The sequence below is a fragment of the Rissa tridactyla genome, chromosome 7 (assembly GCF_028500815.1).
Source record: "Rissa tridactyla isolate bRisTri1 chromosome 7, bRisTri1.patW.cur.20221130, whole genome shotgun sequence".
Taxonomy (NCBI): Eukaryota; Metazoa; Chordata; class Aves; order Charadriiformes; family Laridae; genus Rissa; species Rissa tridactyla.
In genome coordinates, this window is record NC_071472.1 from 20,842,536 (window position 1) to 20,867,908 (window position 25,373).

The 25,373-nt window shown below is 35.8% G+C and overlaps 1 protein-coding gene across 16 annotated transcripts in view; it reads right to left on the reverse strand.

Moving 5' to 3' along the window:
- Positions 1-25,373, reverse strand: part of LOC128912499 (sodium channel protein type 2 subunit alpha-like) — a 60,946-nt gene that overhangs the window by 5,509 nt on the left and 30,064 nt on the right. For 11 of the 16 annotated variants that reach the window (XM_054208512.1, XM_054208505.1, XM_054208508.1 and 8 more), the window contains 6 exons: positions 16,665-16,785; positions 15,934-16,088; positions 14,746-14,919; positions 6,170-6,292; positions 3,960-4,241; positions 704-757 (listed from right to left, as the gene is read on the reverse strand). In XM_054208512.1, the coding sequence (XP_054064487.1) occupies positions 704-757; positions 3,960-4,241; positions 6,170-6,292; positions 14,746-14,919; positions 15,934-16,088; positions 16,665-16,785 (909 nt within the window). Of the gene's footprint in view, positions 1-699; positions 758-3,959; positions 4,242-6,169; positions 6,293-14,745; positions 14,920-15,933; positions 16,089-16,664; positions 16,786-25,373 lie in introns of all 16 variants that reach the window. The other 5 variants (XM_054208516.1, XM_054208504.1, XM_054208517.1 and 2 more) reach the window with 2 other exon arrangements.

Below are 25,373 nucleotides of genomic sequence, written 5' to 3' on the forward strand. Positions count from 1 at the left end.
CACTTCTACTGCACAATGTGCTAGATGTAGAAATGCTGAAGTTAATGAAACAGAATATATTACTCTGGGACACAATTAGCACTGTGTGATGATGGATATCACTAGAGTGACTATAACCTAGGTTGTATAGAACTAGTTCAGGCATCTGTGTTGCACTTTTTTGTACAAGGTAAACGTAGTTTTACTTTTGTAGCCAAGATAAAATTCTAATCCCTAGAAAACTTAGCAGATGGTCTTCAACCTTAAAATCTAATTGAACTTAAATAGCTAGATAACATAAGTGTTCAACCTAAAGAAAGAATGAAATGCACAGTTACAAATCATAAAACAAGATTAATAAATTCAATACGTAATAATTACATCATATAATCTTAAATTAATTCATACTCATGATTACCAAAGGAAGTGGTTAAAAAACCCTCTTATTTGTTTTTTTCATTAACATTAGGTTTTCCAAAAAAAGTCCAGTTAACTTAATTTAACTTATTTGTCTAAACAGAAGGAAGTGGAATTAATTCTTTCCACTACAAATTCCAAGATTCATGAAGTTACATAAAAGTTCCCTTCTAGCCTAAATGTATCTGAAAAAAATATATATTGGTGCTGATTATAATTTTAATTTCATTGTATTTGTAGCTGTTTAAATTTTATACTCGATATCAGAATATAATCAACAGACAATCGTTGAAAGTCTTACACTTACATCTCGTGAATCAACAGCAGCATACATAATATCCATCCATCCTTTGAAAGTAGCCTAGAAATAAAGTACAATTGTTTATCTTCCCTATAAAAATTCATAATGTGGAAGATAACTAGGTCACAGCATTTGGATCTTAACTTTTAATGAAATCATCTCTAAATTTACAAACCACATTTGTGTAAACCACAGGCATAATAAAATATTTTTCATAGTAATACTAGGTTTTTTGAGAAATTATTTTTTAGGTATTCCAAAAATATTGAAAATCAGGCTCTGAAGGTCTTAGTGACAGCACAGTGTGTTTAGAGCTGCAGATATTTCCTTTGCAGATGAAGAATGGTAGACTCAGATAGACATTAATGCTGGAGATGTTCAGGGAGAATCTACTGAAATCACTGGTGGTGACAGACATTTTATCAAGTTTACAGCACGATTTGATGGAGTCAACAATACAGCTTCTGGACAGATACCAACACGCATCTGAATATTTTTTCTATGGCTAAATAGCCATGGTATTTTTAGAAATTCTTTAATCCCACGTAACTAAAATGAATAGACTCTGTTCATAATCAACATTGGTTCTTGAGGGGTAAGATTTACAGAAGAGCAAAAAGTGAATTGTGAAAGAGCTGTGATTAACTTTTATAAAACTTTGCGCTCAGTTCCTACAGAGACTTGTCTAGGTAGAATAAAGAGTAAAACATATCTTTCATCATTGCTCTAAGGAGGCGATTTTCATGGACAGGGATTGTCCACTTTCTGAGGAACACCAAGGGGTTGGTGTGACATGCTAGTTGAAGGTGTGAGTGCCTGCTCATTAGCCTGGGTTTCCAAGCTTATTCACAATAAAGAAAAAAAGAGATAAAAAGTCTGTGAAATTGACAGATAAAGAGCATGTCTCCTGAGGATATTCAGGAGAGGAACGATCCCAAGGAGCATATTTGTGTCTGTGGTTGCCAGAAGTAGCTCTGGTGCTTTGGTATAGCTGCTAGTTTTCACAGGAGAAAACCTGCACTCTGGGAGTATTCACGTCCTCCTGAATCTTGCAGTGCAATACAGATTTACTAAGAAGGTATGCTTGGAGCCAGGCTTCACACATCTTTCTAGCTCATTTGACAACTGACAAGCATTTGGTGCACTTTGCATAGCACCATTAGAAGATGAGCAGTTTAATAAGAGCAATAAATATAGGAGAAGAATGGAGGGAGATGGTAATAGAGGCAATCAGCTGAAGAGGTGACATGATACATGCTTAAGGATGCTTTAATCTCTGCAGGAAAAGTAAAGGGAGGAAGCGAATATTTGAAAAGGAAAATAATGAAAAATTAGAAGAAAAAGAAATAAAGAAAGAGAAGAACTAAAGGTCCACAGTAGTGATGTAGTAATTAAAGACCAACACTGTCTGGATGGGGCACACAGATGACATTTAGACACAGCTTCAAGAGACTAGAAGTTTTCCTTATACATCTTCAGAGGCGAGTATTGGTAATAAGATGGTTCACTTTAATCTCTAGCATAAGGGTAGCAATGAGATCTGAAGTCAGAGAATTAGAATCATCATTCAGTACTACTCAGCATATGAGAGTCACATTGCCTTTAGAGGCAAAACATTTTAAGCCTGGTAGCTAATTTGAGAATCAAGGTCAGGTAGGGATACTGACCTGCTCTGGGGTAGAAGGGACAAGCTTACCCTTTTTAGATAACTTGGTGATATCAGAGCAGTAACAATCCCATGACATTCTGACATCTTTTCATACAGTGAAGCTGTATGTCAACTTACAGACAAGTGATTCTGCAAAGTTCAATCACCTAAACATAATTGTTTTCTTTCTTTCTTGTGTTTTGGGTCAGATATCAGCTATCAGAAGTTCCATTCTAAGCCAAGGGGCCTGTAAAGAGCTAAGGTCTTTACTCCTCTGGCATAAATAAAAGGTATGCTCAGTACCTAGAAGAAAGACGTTTCTATACCACAGTCCATAGGAAAAGGACTTGAAAGGCAAATACAGTTTACAGACATTGTATAAATAGCAGTAATTAATAGAATGAATGTGCTATGCAATATGATAACATCTAATACTTCACAAGGACAATACTATAAGTAACAGTATTTCGTATATTATAATGAATCTTTAACAAGCATTAATGGAATATGGTAGTTATAATTCAAGATTATTTTTTGTTATAAAAGTATTTTACATTTTTCTATTTTACCCACAGGTTAATGTCTTTGTAGTTTCATGTACTTCTTAATGAAATATTTTTATTTTAGTAGCAAGTGCTGTTTATCTGCAAACATCAAGAGAAAGTGTTATGTGATTAATCAGACCTAATACTCAATTAGGATCTGTGTGTCAGTAACTATCCATATTCTTCCCATGGGCAGCTTCTCCTTCTCTCAGAGGATTTCAGACCTCTTACACAAATATTATGATAATAGAGAAAGAATTGGCTCCATGCTACATGAAACATTGGGTGCCCCAATCTCAGATATTGCATTATTTATGATTCCTTACCCTAAACCCACTTCCAGGTCTGGAAAATCAAGCCCCTGTTAAACAAATAACTGCACTGGAGACACCAAGTTGATATATTTTTATTTTCACCATCTAACTTACAAAATGGTTCCTTAGATGAGTACAGCCATGAAGAAAAATCCACTCTACCTTGACCAGGCTGTTGGCAAAAGAAAAAATTATTCACAGTGTCAAAAGTTCCTAGATTAATGGATTTTGACTGTGAAAGAATGTTGCTGTGGATGTGTAATGATACCTAGGAACAGACTATGTGGGAGGCATTGGCCGGCCTTATTTGCTCACTTCAGACCAGACAGTCAGTTAGGTTGTCTGCCCTCTTTTAAGCTGCTATCTCCCCTCCTGTCTTAAAAGATAAGTGAGCTCATAAAGGAGGGGAGGGACCTTTTTAATAATTAAAGGGACCTCTGATCCTTGTCCACCATGGCAAAACTCATGAAATGCATTCCTGAAATTTATATTGTGCACCACTAAAGATTCTTGTACCTTTTTCGCTTATTATTTACACATTATTATCATCATGATGAGACTGTGTTATCTAGCCTTGGAATGGAAAGTTATTCTGCTATCATTAATACAAAAATTACAGGTAGCAATGCAATAGAGTTGTGTAAGCTGTACATCATCGCTGTGAAGAAATCATTTGCTAGTTAACAGTCTTAACTTGACCATTTTTCCTAGACTGCTTTAAAAAGAGCAAAAATAATATATATAAATTTACTTACTACTTGAAGCAGAGCAAGATATCCAGCTCCTACGTTATCAAAGTTTACTTTCACATTTTTCCATCGGGCACTTTGATTGTTTTTTATAAGTTCCTCACACTGAGTATAATTGTTGACATCACTGACATCAAACATCTCACCAGTTGTGGTGTTGACACAGTGATAGAATTTGCCAGCAAACAGATTTACTCCCATGATGCTGAAGATGAGCCAGAATATAAGACAAACCAGCAATACATTCATGATAGATGGAATTGCTCCTACAAGGGCATTTACAACCACCTAGTGAACAAATCAGACAAAATAGCCACTTAGTTTGTGAACAGAAAAATAAAAATACTTTTAAAATGTTAAAACAGCATTAATGTGGGATGGACAGTTAAAATTTTACATTAAAAATTTATGGGGGAAACGTTATTTAAGATTCATTAAAAACACTAACGAGACTGCAAAAAGCAAGAAATAAAATAATATGGAAACCAAGACAATGCAAAAGTCTGAAAAAAAACTCAAAAAGCAAAAGAAAACCTGTTAGTAGCAAGATGGATTCTTAGAATTTGTGTGCTCTAGAGAAAGAGAGAGAAATAAATGTTAAATTCCAACCATACAAATCAAAATCTATAAATAGAAAATAAACCAGAAAAAGATCAAAGAATGATGATGTGGAAGACTGAATAAAAATGTCTGCATGTGCAACTGTCATTACTAATGATTTTATTCTCAGAAACTTAATGTATATATTGGCACCAGTTTATTTTAGCGTCTACATACAATGTAACATAATTAAGCATATCTTACTTAGTTTTTATTAACAGCATCTACTAGAAGGCTTGGTTTTAAATTACCTGTCTCACTATAGTTGTTTTACACTTATCCATTAGGGTTTTTTTTTAATTGGCTGCATTTAATACAATTGAGCTACTCTATATGGGCAAGTGGCAGCAAAAGATCAGATGAAATCCCTTGACAAAAATTTTCACTTACTGTGATTGAATTGAAAGCAAGCCGCGGATATTCAGACAATAATTTTCTACCAAATCAAGTCGAGACTGCAGTAGTTTTTTGCGAATGGTTTTGAAAATAGTAGTATTTTTCAATTCACTAATTTGCCTGAAAGTAGCCTAAGATCAATAGAGGTTTTGCCCGTTTATTAGATAGGCACTTACGTGTTTGCAATGCAAATCATGTCACACATAGCAGTAATGGCGATGTGCCACAGGACATGCTCCCCTACGCTGGCTAATGTGGCCACCTCTAGAATATCAGCAGCCTCAACCCAGACAGGAACCACACTATTTATTTGGGAACGTAAGACCTATCACCAAACTATAAACATGGATTGCAGCGTCTAGGTATTTTGAGATGAAAGATTAAAAGATTTCTTAATAACATTACCGTGTTAATTTTTTATGCATCATTTTTTCCAGGAAATTTTCAGCAGACAGCTTGTGATACTTTGGTGGGGATTTTTTGTCAGATTGGCAGAATATGAAAAGAATAATTTCCTCAACAGCAATGATTTAGATGTGTAGGGGGAGAGGTAAGATGGCAGCAGATGCATTCATATGAAGGAAAGGACACTAGCTGAGAAAATTATTTTGCATCTCTCCCCTTCTATACTTCCAACCCTATCCTTATTTCAGGCATTTGTTCAGAGAACCTTTCCCTAATACTACAGCATTTATTGTGGGATTTTTTTCCCCAGACAGGTAGATGGAGCCACAGGGAGGCTTTAGTTTCTGGTATGTTACTGTTGTTACCTTCTTCACCTTGTTTTGTTTTTTGTTTTGTTTTGTTTTCTGGCTAATCCCATTCCATCCTGAACCACTGACAAACTAGCAGAGAATAGAAGTTAGGTACAGTTAACTACAGCTAAACTGGAGGAAAAAAACCCAACCCTCTGTTCTAAAATTTCTCATGTCCTTTTACTTTTCTATATAGGTCCACAAATCAGTGGAAATTTTAACAGTCAGGGGGCTGGGATTACACAACTCTGCAGCAGTGAGCCGGCAAATTTAATGAGCTCAAGGTCTGATCTCCAAATGTAAGCTGTACACATCTTGCATATAAGGACATGTCAGAAAGCCTTTTTTCCGCACATTTTTGCATGCATTCCCATTCTGGAGTTCTTTGCAGAAGGCCTGAGTGTCACACTTCTACAGTAATTTTTGTATGCATTCTTTCATTCAGAGTCATTCATTTTATCTCACCCTCATTCCTTCAAATCGTGACAAGGCTCTTAAAGGTCTTAAAGCTCTTAATGTCCGAAGCGATTTAATGGCACCAAGTTCAGAATAGCCCAAAGCATTGGCTATTAAACTAACCAATGAGACCTATAAAAATACAGGAAAAAAATTATTATTATTATTATTATTCAAATTATTATACACTTTATTTAGAAAGAATACATATTCAGCAGAAATTTCAACAGAAAGATCAACAGTGACAAATGGAGGAACACCATTCTTGCTTATATTGGCATTGGAGGCCCAATCCCACAATTTTCATACTTGCTGGAAAGGCAAGAGGTGATATGAAGGCATGTTCAAAAAAGGACTACATGCTATTAAATGTCTGTTATAGCTGGATAGGGTTTAACAGTCTGATGGAAGTGCACTACTGGTGAAGGATAAAACTTTCACAAATATTTAAAGACAAAATAGTCCTAATTTCAGTAACTTCATTAAGGTTCAACCTTCAGCAATTTAAATTTCTGAATACATTAGGATAGTTTATTAACTACTGAAAATATTATTAATATCTATAATCACTATTAATATGCTAAATAATGTACTGGTTAATTAGCTTTTGTTATAAATACTACTTCGAAGTCAAACACTCAGTTCATAGCAACAATAGCCAGGGTATCTATGAAGTGTATATTGACAGAGGTCAATATATTTCATGTATTTCACAATATATCTCACTTGCCTGACAGCTCTTTCAATATTTTTTTCTCTTCTAAGCATAGGAATATGCTTATGGGATAGATATTAACAGATGTTAGCATTATAACAGCAAGTGCTTTATTACCTACAACAGTAGTTAGCTCCTGATTCACGTTACGGCGATTTTATTATAAGCCAATCCACTTTGGGAAGGAGCAATTAATTTGCTTCTCAAATGGAACTAAGTTTTGAACAGCATTAATGTGAAAGAATTTAATTTACTTTGAGCAGTTTTGGAGACAGGAGCTGGGAAATATCATACCTTACTCATATTTTATTCAGTTCTACCACCAAAAGCATAGAAGACACATAAATGAACACAGGCATATTTCAGTCCTTGAAAAAATCCCTCAAATGTATATTTTTGTACCTCAGTCTAGAGACTTCTTCAAATAATTGGCTGTAGAGAAATGACAGGCATTCACTGATAATGGTGGTAAGATTTTACCCATTATTTGAAAAGGTATTTTCCTATGTTACTTGTATCCATAAAGAACAATTAGATGAATCACAAACACAAGAGTAACGAGATCATGTCTCAAAAGGACAATACAAGAGCAGATAGAAATCAGTTATTCATTAGTATGTTGCTATGTAAATTAATCTAACAGAAAATAGTATTTTAGTGAATTCATATCACTGTACCGTTCAACTGGATTACATGTCAGGATCTACTTCTTGTCAAAGGAAAGGCTTATTTTATGTAATGGCTAAGTTTGTGAAAGAACTTGCTGTGATTTATAAGCATATTAAGAGGAAAATCTTACTGATTTTCTGTAGTCTGTAACTGAGGTCTGTTCACTTACAAGAGATAACATTATTATTTCTGCCTTTATATTAATTATTTTCATTAATTGTTATTAATAATTGTCATTAATACAATTTATTTGTCCTGTGATTCTACAGTAAGAGAGCCACTCAATATATTCCAGAGGTGACAAGACATGGAATTCTCCATATTTTTAAAAGAATATTCATTGATTCACTCACATCAACAAGATACCCAGACATGACAATAAACTTTAGTGTAAAGACAGCACATTTTACAGATTTGAAAGAGCCTATGAAATATATATTAAAAAATATGTCTCTCACGGGGAGAGCAAGACGTCTCTTTCAAAATTGAATTCACATTTATGGCTCCTTCATTTTATACTTTTCTGCCCAAACTAGCACTGTGCCTTAGCTATGTTTCACAAACAAGACTCCATACAAGCTAGTTACATAGCTGTAGCTCCTGTAACTTCAATGGCAGTGGGTATATTGGCAGTTTTTAGGTTCTGATTGTAAGTTTTTCTCCAGCCTAGTTTGTGATTTCTGTTTCAAACTTCTTGCAGCTTTCTTACCATGGTGCTAGTGCTCTTACATCATAAACCTGAAGTTCACAGAGAAATACTTGATCTATTGTAAACAACACGTTTTCCTCTGAAGGACAGTTCAACCAAGAGGCAAAGATTTGCTTGGAATTCTTTGATATTAATTCTATTGTATATACAGCATAAGTATATACAGCTGTTCTGTACTGCTCTGGTTTTCTCAGTCTTCTTAGCTTGGTCTTCTGTCATCTGTTACACCTGGTTTTTGCTAATAGGTGAGAAAATAAATGTCTCTGTACACTGATAAATAGATTAATTTTTTTTCTTTTCAGACAGGAATGCATGCAGATGCAGTAATTTTAAGAAACGAAAATGAACTCAAAATGGTGGAAAGAATTTTTACATTTTTACATTCATCTCCGAAAAATGCAGGGTTTCTAATGTATACAATCTGTTGCAAAAAATGCTTTGAAACCTAGCAGTCACAATTAGCCCTGCTCAAGATCTTCAGTCAGGGTTGTCATCCAAGTCAGATCATTGGTCATACAGCTCCACATTGACTTTATTTCTATTTAGGCCTAAAATCTTAATCCATATGAATTCTGTGCTACTTGGTGATGTGGCTAATTTATGTTATTGGATTCCAGGTCCTCAGTGGCATATGGCCCTCCTCACTTCCAGTGCTGCTTAACCTATCTCTCATGTAGTTTAAGTGTTCAGGTATTACACTTAACTAAAAATAAACTGCAAGATTTGAAAAAAAAATTTCCAAATATTTTTCTTTCTATTGAGAATTTAATGATTTTTCTTATTTTTTGATAGATAGATACTATATTACCAGTTTTCCGGGCAGGCATTTTTGACACTCTTGGAGACAGGACACTGGACCCAATATAGCCTTTCTTATGCCTTATGTACCCTTTCTTATGTTATGGTCCTATGCTAAAATAATATTTTTTCTCTATGTACTTGGTGAATAATTCTTAATTTATGTTATTTTACTGGCAAGTGTTCAAAATTCATTTTGTTTAGATGCATAATTGCAAGCTATGATTCTGTTCCCTAACTCACTGAACAAGAGCCTTAGGTTTCATGCATATATCATCTGAATATCCCTTTGACTTAATTACTTGCACTAATTTCTGGATTATCCAATGTTATCGTAGTGTACCATGTTAGGATACACATAAAGACATATGAGACTGCCTCAGAAGACAGTGACATCTTCTTTATCTCATTTCCCAAAATATCAATATGCTCATCTTCTTATTTCTGCTTATTTTTATTATGAAGTTGTCAGGGCAGCAGTTGCCTCTTACTCTGTGTATACAGCATATAGTATATTAGTATAATGTGACGCTGATCTTTTCCGGAATGTTGCTGATGAGCTAATTCTTCTGAAAAGCTAATAAAAAGGTTGAGGGCACAGTTTAGTTAAATTACTTTAACTGTTTTAACAAAACACATGAAACATTTTTAGCTATATGAAGAAATATTATATAAGCCATCAATATGACTAACTTTTAATGTACTATGCGGCAAAGCCAATTGGAGGTGTTTTTTGCTACATTTATTTCATTGTTCAAAAACTGTACCCATTGAATTTTTATCAGGCATGAGCAATTTCAGGAAGGTCAAAGATTTCGTTCCACTTACGAATTCATTACTGCCCCATGGTATTTGGCAAATACATGATTTGTTTTAAAGTTACCTATTTCCGATTCATTCAAGTACAATTTATTAACACAATAATTTAGAAATAAAGCGTCTATACCAAATTACAGGACTACCTTATAAAGTTCAAAAACATACAGCATAAACCAGTATCCACTTAAGATTATCTAAGAGTACATATCATAGTAGAAAACTACACAAACAAATTTAATAACTGACAAACTCATTGGGTGTTCCCAGATTCCCTGTCTCGTTCCTTGATGTCATGTCTCCTAGCTTTGTTTGTGGCAAAGAGAACTTAGAGTCATTACAGCTCTACATCAAAATCTAGACATAATAAACTCATGACTGATGGCTTCTGGAAAAAGGGGTGAGAGCAGAAACCAAGGTACAGGATGACATACTCTGTAGCATCTAGTTGCACTGGGTTAATATATTGCTGTCTCAAGCCTTTACTGGATACCTCTGCCAGAATTAGTCTTCCAAAAAAAGCTAATATGTCCCTGCATCCAAAATTCAGTCTCTTAGCTTAAACCACTGATAAATGTCAACTAATTGAATGAATTTACCAGATTGTGATTTTGAGTAGATAAGGCACTCCACCCAAATATCGTCTCCTTGCTACAGATGTTGTTGCACATAACAGAAGAGTGGGGTGCAGAGATGGCATGATAAGGTCTTAAACTGAGGTAGCCAGATGTACCATCTGTCATGGCTGTAAACTGACAGAGCTAAAAATTGCAATTTCTTTGTGTAATTATTAAAATCTAATTTGATCACAATCACTGACAGCAACTATGGCTATTTCTCACAGTGAGAGACTCAGGTATGTAAGATATTAAAGGTCAAAGCCCTAAAGGCCTATCAGTGTTTACTCTTGAATAATTTTAGAGGATGGAATTAAACACTTTGATTAACTTTAGTCACTTCTAATGAAGAAGGGCTCACTGGTGTTCTTAGTGGGACAATGCCACTGAATCACACCTGTTTAAACTGCATGTTATAGAAACTTGTTGGAAAGGACCTTTGAGATCATCGAGTCCAACCATACACCCATAAAAAAAATCCCCTACAATCTCTGCCACTAGAGCATGCCCTGAAGTGCCACATCTAGACGTTTCTTAAATACCTCTAGGGATGGTGACTCAACCACCTCCCTGGGCAGGCTGTTCCAGTGCCTGACCACTCTTTCAGTAAAGTAATTCTTCCTAATATTTAATCTAAACCTCCCCTGCTGCAACTTCAGACCATTTCCTCTGGTCCTGTCATTATTCACTTGGGAGAAGGGGCCAACACCCACCTCTCTACAACCTCCTTTCAGATAGTTGTAGAGAGCAATGAGGTCCCCCCTCAGCCTCCTCTTCTCCAAGCTAAACATGCCCAGCTCCCTCAGCCTCTCCTCATATGACCTGGTCTCCTGACTCTACTACTGGCTACTACTGGCCACTCACCAGCCTGGTAGCTCTCCTCTGGACACGCTCCAGCACTTCAATGTCCCTCTTGTACAGAGGGGCCCAGAACTGAACACAGGACTCGAGGTGAGGCCTCACCAGTGCCGAGTACAGAGGCACGGTCACTTCCCTACTCCTGCTGGCCACGCTATTCCTGATACAAGCCAGAATGCTGTTGGCCTTCTTGGCCACCTGGGCACACCACCAGTTCATATTCAGCTGACTGTCAACCAACACCTCCAGATCCTTTTCCACCAGGCAGCTTTCCAGCCACTCTTCCCCAAGCCTGTAGTGTTGCTTGGGGTTGTTGTGACTGAAATGCAGGACCCAGCACTTGGCCTTATTAAACCTCACACAATTGGCCTTGGCCCATTGATCCAGCCTGTCCAGGTCCCTCTGTAGAGCCTTCCGACCCTCAAGCAGATCAACACTCCTGCCCAGCTTGGTGTCATCTGCAAATTTACTGCGGGTGCACTCAATCCCCTCATCCAGATAATTGATAAAGGTATTAAACAAAAGTGGCCACAAACCTGAGCCCTGAGGGACACCACTGGGGACTGGCTGCCAAGAAGATTCCACCCCCTTAATCACAACTTTCACCCCCCGCATCCAGTAAGGGGTGGAGATTCTCCCTGACTCTCTTTTTGTTGATGTATTTATAAAAACTTTTTTGTTGTCCTTTATGTTAGTGGCCAAGTTGAGCTCCAGCTGGGCTTTTGCATTCCTAATTTTCTCTCTGTATAACCTAACAAGATCTCTGTACTCCTCCTGAGTTGCCTCTCCCTTCTTCCAAAGGTGGTAAACCCTCCTTTTATTCCTAAGTCCTATCAAAAGTTACTTTTTGGAATTTTCCAAATTGGCCATTTTCCCTGCCCTTTAATCTTGCAACACTTGGGGACAGCCTGCTCCTGGGCCTTTAAGATTTCCTTCTTGAAAAGTGTCCAGCCTTCCTGGACTCCTTTGCCCTTCAGGACTATCTCCCCAGGGACTCTCTCAACCAGTGTTCTGAACAGGCTAAAGTCTGCCCTCCGGAAGTCCAAGGTGGAGGTTTTGCTAACCCCACTCCTTACATCACTACGAATTGACAACTTGACCATTTCATGATCACTGAACCCAAGACGGCCTCTGACCACCACGTCTCCCACTAGTCCTTCTCTGTTTGTGAACAGTAGGTCTAGTGAGGCACCTCCCCTGGTAGGCTCACCTACCAGTTATCTTCCATGCACTCCAGGAACCTCCTAGCCTGCCTGCTCTCTGCTGTGTTATGTTTCCAGCAGATCCGGCAGGCTGAAGTCCCCAACCAGAACAAGGGCTGGAGATTGCGAGACTTCAGCCAGCCGCTTATAGAATACTTCATCTGTCTCCTCATCCTGGTTGGGTGGTCTATAGCATACTCCCAGCACAACAGCTCCCTTTTTTGCCTTCGCCTTCATCCTTACCCATAAACACTCGACTTTATCATCACTGAAATCTAGCTCTATACAACCAAAACATTCCCTAATGTACAGAGCCACACTCCTGCCTCTCCCTCCTTGCTATCCTTCTGAAGAGCTTATAGCCATTCATTGCAGCATTCCAGTCATGACGGTCATCCCACCATGTTTCCGTGATGGCAACTACACCATAGCTGTCCTGCTGCACAATGGCTTCCAGCTCATCCCGTTTGTTGCCCATGCTACGTGCATTCGTGTAGATGCACTTGAGCTGGGCTACCGATTTCACCCCCATCTCCTTGGCCCTTTATCCCCAGGCTCATTACTAGTGGGCCTGGTTTTATCCCCTTCCCCCTTCGATTCTAGTTTAAAGCCCTGTCTATGAGCCTTGCTAACTCTTGGCCTAGTACCCTTTCCCCCTTTCGGGATAGGGTTTTCCCCTGTAGGGTTAAAGCAGTGTAGATTCTCTGCTTTCTATAGGAAGATAACATGAGTTCATACATTTCTTTCAAGTGCTGTCTGGTGGTGCTAAAGGAATTGCTGAATTAGCCTTAGGCACAGTAAGACATTTTTTACCACTTTCTGGAACATTGAATATAATTCTTCAAAAGTAGAAGGTTCCAACCTTGTTTAGTCATACTTTTGTTTATTAAATTAAAAAATCATGGGTAAAAAGTTAGCAAAATAAGCTGATTTACTTATGATGATGTTCTTTATAATTCTGAAAGCCTGCTCAGATAACAGCATCTCCGAGGCTAAACTGTTACTAAGAAACCATGGAGTATAGCTTAGAATAATCTGTTTAGGTTTATGTTACAAAAAGAATAATTAAAACATGAGTTGTAGTTTATCTAAAAAAAATTTCCATTCTTAACATAATCCTGGAAGGGAGCATCTGTCTTCTGCATTAACATCATCTTAAGAAAACCATTTACACTGCTCCATTCTAGTGTACATTTCCAGGACAGAGCTAGAGATTAACAGTATAACAAAACTAACTTGAGCAGGTTAAAAAAAAAAAGAGAAGGTCTTCCATTTTGAGTTATGGGGCAATCTAGCTAGGTTTTTTTTCCTCTGGGAGTCACAAATTTGATACATTTCTATTCTATATTCATAAAGAACAAGTATTCATGGGACCAGGATTTATGTAAAACTTCTCAAGAAATACGGCAGCTTGGGCAGAAATTACTATAAATGCACGTTTACCCTGGGATGCCATCTCTTCGTTCGACACTGAGGACATGTATAGCCAATGAACTGGGTCAGGTAATGTGTGAAGGCAAGAGACCAAAATATTCTGGGAGTAAAACCAGCTTTGATCCCTTCTGACAACATAAGCAAGGCCTTTGCACAGAAGTATATCACAGCTGGGAAGGCAGCCAAGAAATCTTGTATTCTCTTCTATCATAAACCCTGCCAAGTCATAGCTGATTTAACTATTGCAGATTGTCAGCCCATTAAAACTAATTAATTTTTAGACCAAATAGCCACTGTCTTTCTCTTTTACTAAAATTTATAACAGTATAGTTTGGGGGGATGAAGTACTGAGAAATCAGATGAAATCTGGACCCAATGTATTGTTGCACTTGCAAAGCTGCGATGTTTGTAGAAGAAACTTGCATAATGTAGTGTCTTTTTGCAAAGGAATAAGGTAGTATGATCAGAGTCCATTAAAAATCGCATGTTTCAAAATTAGCTTTCCTCCTCATAAAATCTCAAGTTTGATACAATTATTAACCATGAAGAATGAACAAACTGATGGCCAGACATCCTTTTCCTTCTGGCATATAAATGTACTTTAAATAACATATCCAGATCACTGCAGGCTGTGGCTAATGCAGTATAACTATACAATGTGAATTATTTTTGCACGTTTATAAGAAGATTACTTAGTAGTAATGAGTTTTACAACATAAAGGACTTTACTATAGTGAATTTTATAATATTAAAGACTGTGTACTTACATCAACAATCAGGAAGTCCAGCCAGCACCAGGCATTAGTAAAATATATTTGAAAACCATATGCTACCCATTTTAAAAGCATTTCCAAAATGAAAATATATGTAAAAACTTTGTCGGCATATTCCAGCATGGTCTTGATAGTTTTGCGCTGTTCAATGTATATATCTTCAAAAGCCTATGAAAAGATATATATTCAGGAATTACTAATGTTTCACAGAATATGTATGGTAAAAAATAAGGGAGAAATCAATAAAAAGTAAGGAAGTCAGAGCTTTCCTCTTGTTTTTCTGCATCCTCTTATTTTACTTATTTCCCACCTTTAACCATACTGCAAATTCAAGCAACTTTATGTATTCTGCACTGTCTGGAATAGAATAAATATATCTCATTTTACCAATGAACGAAGAAATAAACTCAAAGCACGAATTTTCGTACAGTGTGGTGTTAAGAAACTTTCACATACACACAAAACCCCCTTTCTTATACAAAATCTGTTCCAGATATGGCTATTCCATTCTATAAAGCAGTTAGGGAGATTACATTTCTATCCTCCCATCAATCAAACTTATGTCTAAAAGTCAAATTAAAGCGCAATGTATTTGCTAGAACGTATACTATGCACATCGATACTTTAGCAAATATTCAACTTGAGAAAGATGGAAAGGTGGGTAATGTAAATCTTATTGGAAAGTGGTTGTTTTAACTTGCTGTCACGCTCTTCCCTATCTCTTGCCTCCAAAAAAGGAAAAACATTAAGTAATTATTCAATTTTTTGTATGGTCTTTTGTAAGCAGAATCCAAGAAGTGGCTGAGCCTAGAAGGAATTAAGAACTTAAAATCATACATATAGCTATATATTCACAGTTAACAACGGTCCTTTGTACTCAAATCCCTTGCTGAACATGCTGAAAATTGGCAGACTATTTAAAACTTGAACATCTATGCTGGCTTAAATAAAATTGCACCACATTTACAGTGGTAAACCAAAAGTATCACTAAAAAAGTGCATGTGAAATTTAACAAACTTTTGCCAGTTTGGGCCAAGTTTCATTCCGTCCTGAAACGATGGAATCAGGTAGTTTTATACAGTGCCAATCAAAACAGCTCTTTCTGAAGCAAACTTGAATTTTGCTGTTGCTTCTAAGGATATATTTAAATATTTCAGCATATGCAATTTTTTTCTACTTACTAGTGCGCCACTGCTGAGGAGAATCATGAAGACAATGAAAGTCTCAAACCAGTTGTGCTCAACTATGCTGTAGCAGGTTTTTCTAAGATTCCACCATATTTTTCCTTTGCCATCCTCTATACTTACTTGACAACATGGAAATTTCTGCACACAACCTGCATTAGATTAAGAGATCCAAAAGCAAATTATTTCAAAGTCAGTATTTACTGTGGTAAATGCTCTTAGAAACTTTAACAAATTTTATAATAAATTTTAAATTAAACACTGGAATCCTCTTTTATAGGATCCTGAATATCTGAATTTAGATAAGTAATTTGGAGAGAAAACAGACAATGCTACACATAATTATGAGTAATCTCAATCCAAAAAACATTGGTATTTTTGACTGTTGGCATGTAACTGTTCCATTTGTTGATGGAGTCTCACAAAAATCAATTTGTTCCAAATTTCAAGGGCCCTTTCAAATAACTGAAAAGCATTTTAAGAATATAAAAGTTAATGAAGTTTCTTATTTACAAGATGTATGCAGTAGCCAGGCAAATAAAGTTACTCAAAGCCTGGGGAAACCGTGTTTTGGTATCTGAGTTTCAGCATTCTAGGCTAAGAGTATTTTCTTTCAATTGTTGAGGTCATGAAGGTCCACCAGACTTGAAAGTCTCAAGCACTTACATATGCCTAGTAATAATGCCATTTTACTAATACATCTCTGAAGTCAATAGTTATTCTACAACCTTCTGTAAAACAGGCTTCTGGTTCAAGAGCTTCTTCACTTTCAATTTCTGCTTGCTCGCCCTCTCCAGGAGGGGCAATGTCAACTGTGCTGCCTTCTGATGAACTGGATGCATTTATTTTCTGCAAGTAAAGTTCCACAGAAAAGTTTTTTCTCATTAGATACATATTATTTAAAAAATGGTACTGAATCAGATCATGCCAGTCTCTGACTTTTGAAGAATGCTACATTTATGCTGATAAATACGCATCACCATAAGTGAAAACAGTAATGAGATGTACATTGTATAGTTCTGTTTCCCAGTTTATCTTCTCATAAGGAACAATACAATATAATTTTGCTACTAACCTTATCCATATGTAAGACTTCTGGAGTATTCTCAGTAGTATTAAAACAGGAGAGCTTGCATGTACCACGCTCTCGAGTTATTTCATTTGCTTTACTGTATTGGATTACACTGAAAATGTGTCTTAGTTTTCTCAGTGAAATGAACTAACAGAAAGCTCCACATATATCTTCATGTCCACTACAGATGACGTTTTCCCAAACATACACCATATCTTGATTAGTGTTGTAAATTTAATGGCATTTAATGGCAAATTTCTGCACAATTTAATTTTTGCAGAAAGCACAAATTACCAGATCTGAAATCTCTTCATTGCATTCCAGTCTTCTGTGCATATTGAGAGACCTCCTGAGGTCTTTTCCATCCCAAATTTTTCTATGATCCTACTACTTTTGTGTACAGTGAAGTACTACAGTCCTTACTACAGTAAAAGCACTTCTAGATCTGAAAACTGCAAGAAGTGGAGATTGATATCAAGAAATTGAAATTAAGTAACTTTTTACCAAATGCATTGGAATTTGGATCAGGTCAAGCTGTTTTTCAGTCATGCAAGACTGCCCATAATTCTGTCCTTTTAAGAAAGCATATTTTGAAAGGACAAACCTGCCAAAGATGCACACAACTAATTCAGTAATTAGACACAGAGTTTGCAAGTTGTTTTCAGTTGTCGATACTGTTTGCATCTTTAATTGCTTTCATAGAAAATACACTCTCTTTTACTGTGAAATAGGGCTTGTAATCAGAAAGCAACATTAAAACACGCACAGCGGCGAAATACGCCTGGTTTACACCACAGAGCAGTAATACATAGGAATTTCGAGAGGGATCTGCAATGCACCTCTAACTTAAGTACTTTAAATCGTACAGGCACTGATGTAATAGAGCATTTGGTCACAGACTAGGTTTGTGGTTTCAGCTCAGCAGATCTGACCTGTATGAAGACCTTTCTATGCAAATTTTTTTGAGAAAATGCTTAATACCAAGTACTTTTGACATTTAGCTTTCAAGATAGTAACATTTTTAGAATATATAAAAAAATACTATACAGATTATTTGAATGGTTTTGCAGTAAATAATAAACAATAATTTTTAAAGAGGTATTTCCATGTATTCTCTCTTTCAGAGACACTGCTGCAAATTAAAACTAGTTATTTAACTCTTCAGTTAAAATCCAGTCCCTTCACGAAAATGCACTGGGGGCTAAGGGATTTTTTCTACCAGAAATTAAGTAAATGACATGTATAACCTTATATAGTTTGGTAAGCAACTTTTTCCTCATATTCAACTCTTACATAAGACGAATGAAGTTTAGAAAAAATTCATGTTGGGTGATGGATAATTTCAGGGTTAAGTTTCAAGAAGCTGCCCTTCACACACACCTGCAAATGTAGTCAATATAGGGTCCCTTAGACCTCAGGCTGCATGGCTGTTACTGCATTATAACCAAAAATAAAGGACTTAACTTAGTGCATAATAGAAAAGATTCCTAACAAGAACAGAGGTATGAGTTTGAAAGCCATTCTTTCCCTTTTTAAATGTTATGACCTGTCATACATGGAAAATCATGCTGACAAATGTGAAAACATTTGTATAAATACATTGAGAACTGGAGTTCCCAATGGTTAGTTTTTGCTTAGTAAACATGTTAAAATAACGTGTTTCCCTTTTTGATTCTGCACTTCCTCTAAGATTTCCAAAAATTATGTATGTAAAATAATTACAGCCATATTGCCTCTAAATGGAATCATTTTATTACTGGTCATGTAGATCAGTAAGTCTGAAATAAAATACCGTGTCCCTCATATAGTGAGAAAACTTTGTTTTCTGTATTACATTTACAGACCAAAATGCACAGTAATGTAACTATATTAAGCATCATTATTAGCACACCATCCTATTATCCACGCATAAGGCTGTCTTTTAAAAAGGAAAAAGGATTTGTGAATTAATTCTCTTATTATATATCATTGTAATATAAAGAAATAAGAAGTCTGAAACCTGTCACTGAAATTATAGGCAGTTTCTTCATTAAATAAAAGACAAATATTGTGAAAATAATCATCTGTCACATTCAAGTTAGGAAAATTAAAACTAATTCATGGCCTGATCCATCTTCATTAAATCAATTACTTAATAGTAGCAAGATAAAGGTACATAGCGAGTGTCAATTACTAATCTCTGTGAGTGCCAATTAAAAGGCAGTCAGTTTTTTTACTGCTTCTTCTAAACTGTTGCAGATAGCCCTGACAGCATAGTTGCTAAAAACCAAGTGACAGAAGTGCAATTTATAATCGGTATAAACAAAACCTACTATAATTCTCTTCATTATTTTTCACATAAACCATTCTCTTCATTATTTTTCAAATAATCTCAAACAATTGCATTGTAAAAAAAACCTCATTAAGTTTATAAAACTCCTCTTCTTTGCTTCAAGACCCTAAATTAGGAAAGAACCATTGCATTTTAAATAAGGCGACTTTAATGATCTTTTTTTTTTCCTAGCAATAAAACTAATAGGAAATTCAAGATACATGATGGATTAACACAATCTTCTTTTCACCTCATAAATGTGATTATCAGCCTCTAGAACACGCCATGCCCTGTAAATGCTTATTTGCATCTTCAGTGATAACACATTTTCCTTTACAAGGATACATTTGAAAGCAGTTGCTTATGATGCAGCATTCTCAAGGCCTGAATCAGCAAAACAACATGCTTGACTAGAGCAGAAGCCTGAGCAATACTGTGGAAATCACACACACAAATAAAATAAAAAATACGACTACCTCAATGAGTTTATATTTTTCTGAAAATAGTGTTACAAGTATTATTGTATAGAATATAACGTAAAAAAAATGCTTCATCACCAACCCAAGTATTTGGTTAATATACATATCATCAGCCTCCATACTGTCCTTTCAGAGCAGTGCATCTCTTTTCAACAGCTTAGATCATTAAAACAAGCTTTGACCAACAGCATGTTAATGTGCCCATTTACAAGAAAATGCATTCACTTAAGACCCGGTCTTGCTCTTATTTTACTCTAGATTTCAATAAGAGCAAGAGCAGGCTACTAAAATTTTAAGCTTTACAAACAGCTTCATGATTCAAGTGACAATAAAATAAAGGGATTCAGCCATTACAAATTGCCTTTTCAGCCACGTGGTTTTATCTTCTGAATCTTGAAAGCTGCACTGTAATCGAGTGACAGAATATATAATAACGGGGATCAATGATTCCAAAGGTATTCTAAACTGACTTTAAATCTCAGGCCTTATGATATTTGACTTTTATATAATATTAAGTAAACCACTTTAAAAATCTCTTTCCTTAGATTTTTATTTGATGTTTGAAGCATATCTTGGTTTAAAATTTCATCAGTACAATCTGACAATTTTCAGAATAAACACCAATATGATTTTTTTTTTTTGTAATCTCTGGGCAATTTATACTATGATATAATATAAATAGATCATACTATACTATAATCAATGGTACAAAACAACCATTTGGTTATCCTTTTGAAGCCAGCGAGACTCTGCCTGAAGGCAACAGCTTTGAATCCTGCTGTAGGACTGAAATCTCAATCGCAGCAAATTTTTGACGCCAAGTTTCACTAGGATAATTTGACCTCCTTAGTTTCATGTAACTTTGGCTTCTGTTCAGTATTTGCTGTCCCTACTCCTGAAGGCTCTGCCAATTATGCATAAATGGAGATTATACTTGCCTATAATGAAAAAAACCCTACGGTAAATATGCAGGGAATTTTATAAAAATGATGCCAACTACTCCATAGTCTTTCTAATTTACACCGAGTCCCCCAGCTCAGTCACAGACTGCTACCGTGAAACACATTCCAAGATACCACAATTTATGAAGGAGTTTAAAGTTTAAGAAAAGAGTATTTGTAAAATGCTTTGCTTTGAGAGTTTTTTAAGGAGGGTTATTTCCTAAGTATAATTTTAGCAATTATGAAACTATTTGCTCTGCTTACAGTTTATAAAACTCAAGATATGCACTGCCCAAATGAATAAAGATTGTAGTGTGTAGCATCTTGAAGATTTGCATTACAGTGCATTGTAGATTTAAAAGTATAACAGTGTAATTTTTATGCAAGTAGCTACTGATAGTTTAAATGTTATTCATTAAGGAAGTGAAGTAATCATTACATAAATCACTTAACACATTTCATTAAATATTTACATTTATAAGGGCTGAATCAAAAAGGGTTGTTTTTATTTTTTAAAAACTATGCATGCTCCCTTTTTCGTTGTCCTCTTAAACGTATAACATTCCAGTACTTTGATGATCCATACTTCAAAACCTGTAGAGCATGCAGTTATTGCTAAATACTGTATTAAATTATCCAGAAAAATCATTAGCAGAGTTAAAAAATGTATGTCGGGGTTGCCAGTCCCACCTGACCATGCTGTGATGTGAGTCCCATGACTCAGCAGAGAGCAGCTGTGCATGTTTCTACTGTCTTGCAATGGATAGGGAAGGTACATAGCTGAATAGCATGCAGGCCAGTCAAAATCCATTAAAAAGTGATTATATATATATATACATATATATGTATAACTTGCTTAGGTAACCTGTGTGAAAGTGGTGACACGTTGCTCTACCTGGTTAAAAAGCACCAGAGCTGCATTCTTGATTGCTCCAGCTTGGTTTTACCCCTGCGAGAAGTAAGAATGGTAGGTAGTGAAGTTCAAGACACAGGATCTTGGGTTTTCCTCTTTTTGGAATCTCTAATTCAAACATGGCTTTAACACAATTAAAACATAATTATTAAATATTTTATGATCAGTTGGCAAAAAGGGAAATACATACCACCTGAAATGTTCAACAAACTTTTCTACAGAACTTGTTAGTTTATTTTAGAGAAATAAGAGACACAGAAGCTAGACCTAATAATACGCACTCTGAAATTGTGATTCATAAATAAAAATACAACGAATTAAATTAATAAAGACATGGTTAGCAGATTTGGAAAGTATTACAGTATTTATATAGTGCTTAATGCATATTAATGAAAAATTTAAGGTTTGTTTTGATTTAATGTTCTAGTCTTCATTTAACTGACTATGTGATTCTCTCTTTTGTTTGCAAAAGATGTACATACAGTAAGCAAAAATACTTTGAAGATGTATGTCTTCCCATTCCTCCTTCATCCTCTAATAATGGTGGTAGAACTTATAGATCTCAATAAAAGCAAACCTCCTTCGTTTCTGTTCAAATTAAATGTGATGAAGTATCATATTGTTTAAGTTTCTAGTTTTAGATTTAGTGTGCTATATACTTCTGACTCTATAAACTCTCTCTAATTGTTCCAAAACAGGATTGGATTGGTGTCTGGACAGTGGCCCATCAGTGTATCCAGAGATACGGTGTCATTCGTTAGTTATCCACAGCTAGTCCATAACTTAAAGAATCTGTGACTTTTGAAGATACTGTCCCAGAATTGGTCAGTTTTAGAAAAGGGGAATTTAGATTGTTGGATATTTTAAAAGAAATGTGATAAAAAAATCATCAACAAATTGATCAAATCTCTACTGGTTATGTTTTGGCTAAGAAGTTTACTGAAGCTCAATGGCAATGCTTAATATTTGGGAATGCAATAACTGTGTTCCTTTCTTTTTATTTCACCAAGTCACAAAGGCACTAGTGAAGCCGATCAAAAAAATGAACTTATTCCTTGTTTTGAAAATTCAGTGGATTAGATGATGAAGAATAGTTTTAGTTTTATTAAAACCATCTGTTGTGATTTCAGAAGTTAATTGAGCAGCCTGTACTTACTATAAATATACTGTAGATATAAAGGCTTTTGGAATTCTGAATGATAGAGGCCTGTAGGTATATGTATTCCTTTACTTGTGAAATAAGCTTTCCATAACTGTGAATATCTTTGAAATTACTTTGCCATGTTGAAATTCAAAACTTTATTAATAAAGTTGTGATTCATATATAATGAACAATTGTTAAGTGGTACCGAAATACAATAGTTAGGAGTCTTACATTTGGTAAGATTAACACAGTCCATTCATTTCACTGACTAGCAGGCATATTTTATAACAGAAACAGCATCCACCATGCTAACTTTAAAAAGCACTAAATTATCCCCTTTAGTTACTTTTACTTTATTATCTTTAAAGTTAATTATCTCAAGTATCTTTATTTCAGAGCAGAAATCTGTTATTTCTGATGGTTATTTCAGTGGTTATTGCACCTCTATTTTCTGATAGTAGATATTGACAAAATCCTCCTTCAAAGTATCAATAAATGTTCACTTCTTTCAGGTACTTTCAGCCAACTACTACTCTAAAGTAGTAGGTAACTTTTAAATGTAATAAATGTTATCGTTATGCTTCATTCAAACAGAGACTTCCCCAAATTTTTAGTGATATGTGTTAGAAAGATCTGTTAAGGTCTGGGACTTGCAACCAGGTTCCAGAATAGATTCTTACAGATTTATGAAGTTATTAACTAGCAAATTAATTAGAAAGTGTTTTTATGAAGGGGAGGGGAAAGGGGAGGAAGGAACCAGCCTTCCAAAACAAACTTGGTAGCTAATTATGTACTATAGTATATCTGATAATAAAAATAGGAAAAATTACGATTTGTTCCTCATTCACCTGCAGTTACAATTACTAAGTAATGATCTTCTCTTGGCATATTCCTCAGGGGCACACAGACCCTGCCCCACTTCTAGCATGACCTGTTATTGCTGATAGACTTTAAATAATTATTCTGCTCTTAACATCAGTGGCAGTCAGTAAAACACCAGAAAAAAAATGATTCATTTCACAGTTCCTGTGCAGATCTAGCTTCCCACAGCTCTGTTGTTAAATAAAAAGTTATTAAAGGGGATACCTCCTGAGAGTATTTTAAGTGCTAAGTACTGCCACAGTTAAGGCAGGGAAAGTTTTGCCCTATCTCGTACCCCTCCTTTTGCAGACCAGGCCTTCTCCTAGGATGCATGTTGTCTCAGTGGTATCCCTTGAGAGGCAAAATAAAGCAAATTATGGTGTACTGTTCTAGAGAGGTAACACTGTGCCAATATACTCTTCGTCTTCCTCAAAAGACAATCAGAAGGCAGTAAAAGATTCAACAGTACTGTTGACTTGATAGATTGGGAATCTTCACAAATTCCTGTCACACATCAGAACATCTGTTCATATAGTACCAAAGAAGCTCGATTTTTATACACACAATAAAAAAGGGACTTTATCCTTTCCCTAAAAATCATCCAGAAGGAATGGAGTAAGGAATTCAGAACAGAAACTGCAGTTAATATAGAATTCACAATTTTCAGGGCACTGGTAAGAAATTCCTATCTTACTAGATACCGTTCACAATATGCAGACTCGCACTGTACAAATACATGTCAAACAGTTGAATGCTAAACAGTTGTGTGTGAGCAGAACTTGAGGGAAGCACTATTGCTCCAGCTTTGCAATGGTAGTGATTATTACATTCTATGGAAATCTTGAGGCTCCGCAGAAGTCCTAAACTTATCCTATCTCCATTGTAAATTTCTCCACAAGTTCTTAATATATACACCAACCATCATTTACTGGCGGATTTCCCACAGTCATGTGAAATTTTCACTTTCAAATTGCTTGTACAGACTTTTGGATTTGATTTCTCTTCCTGAAGACATACGGATACATCTAAAGTCCATAAAAAACAGCAAGATCCCTTTTGATTTATTATGGTCCTGAAACAACTTCTTAGAGGAAAAAAGCATGATACCCGAACCAAGCAAAGATGGGAATGAACAGAGCAATTGACTTGTGAAAGTCACCTTGAAGTTGGTAGCATTCAGAATTTCTCGGCACAACAAGGGCTCTTACTCCATTTTCTTGGGTTGTACTTACATCATATATTCACTTGGAAAGCAGAAGAGCTTCTGCCTTTGCATTGCACTTTGTTTTATTGTCAGCTGTTCTGATAGCATATATGGCAGTACACTATAAATTGAACCATTCGATCTATCTTAAAGAAGAAATAAACAAATAATACCTATGGGGTGATGTTATTTAACTTACATCGCTCCAGCGACACTCTTTACAGTGCAAAGCCACAAGCACTGCAGCAGAGAAAGGGGTAAAGACTGCCGGGGGATCAGGAGCCCAGGTGTGGATGGGAACTTCCCAAGCCAGCTCTGCTGCTGAGGCTAACGTGTCACGTAACCACACATTTAACATCTGCACAGCTTATAAGCCTCCCAACTTCCTAATGCATATTACAAGCTTTTAAAAAAGTAACATATTCAGGAAATTTTTAGGCACATAACTTAATAAGATGAAAAAAGTTACTAGGAAGGCATTTATCACTGTATTTATCAAAACTAACCACAAG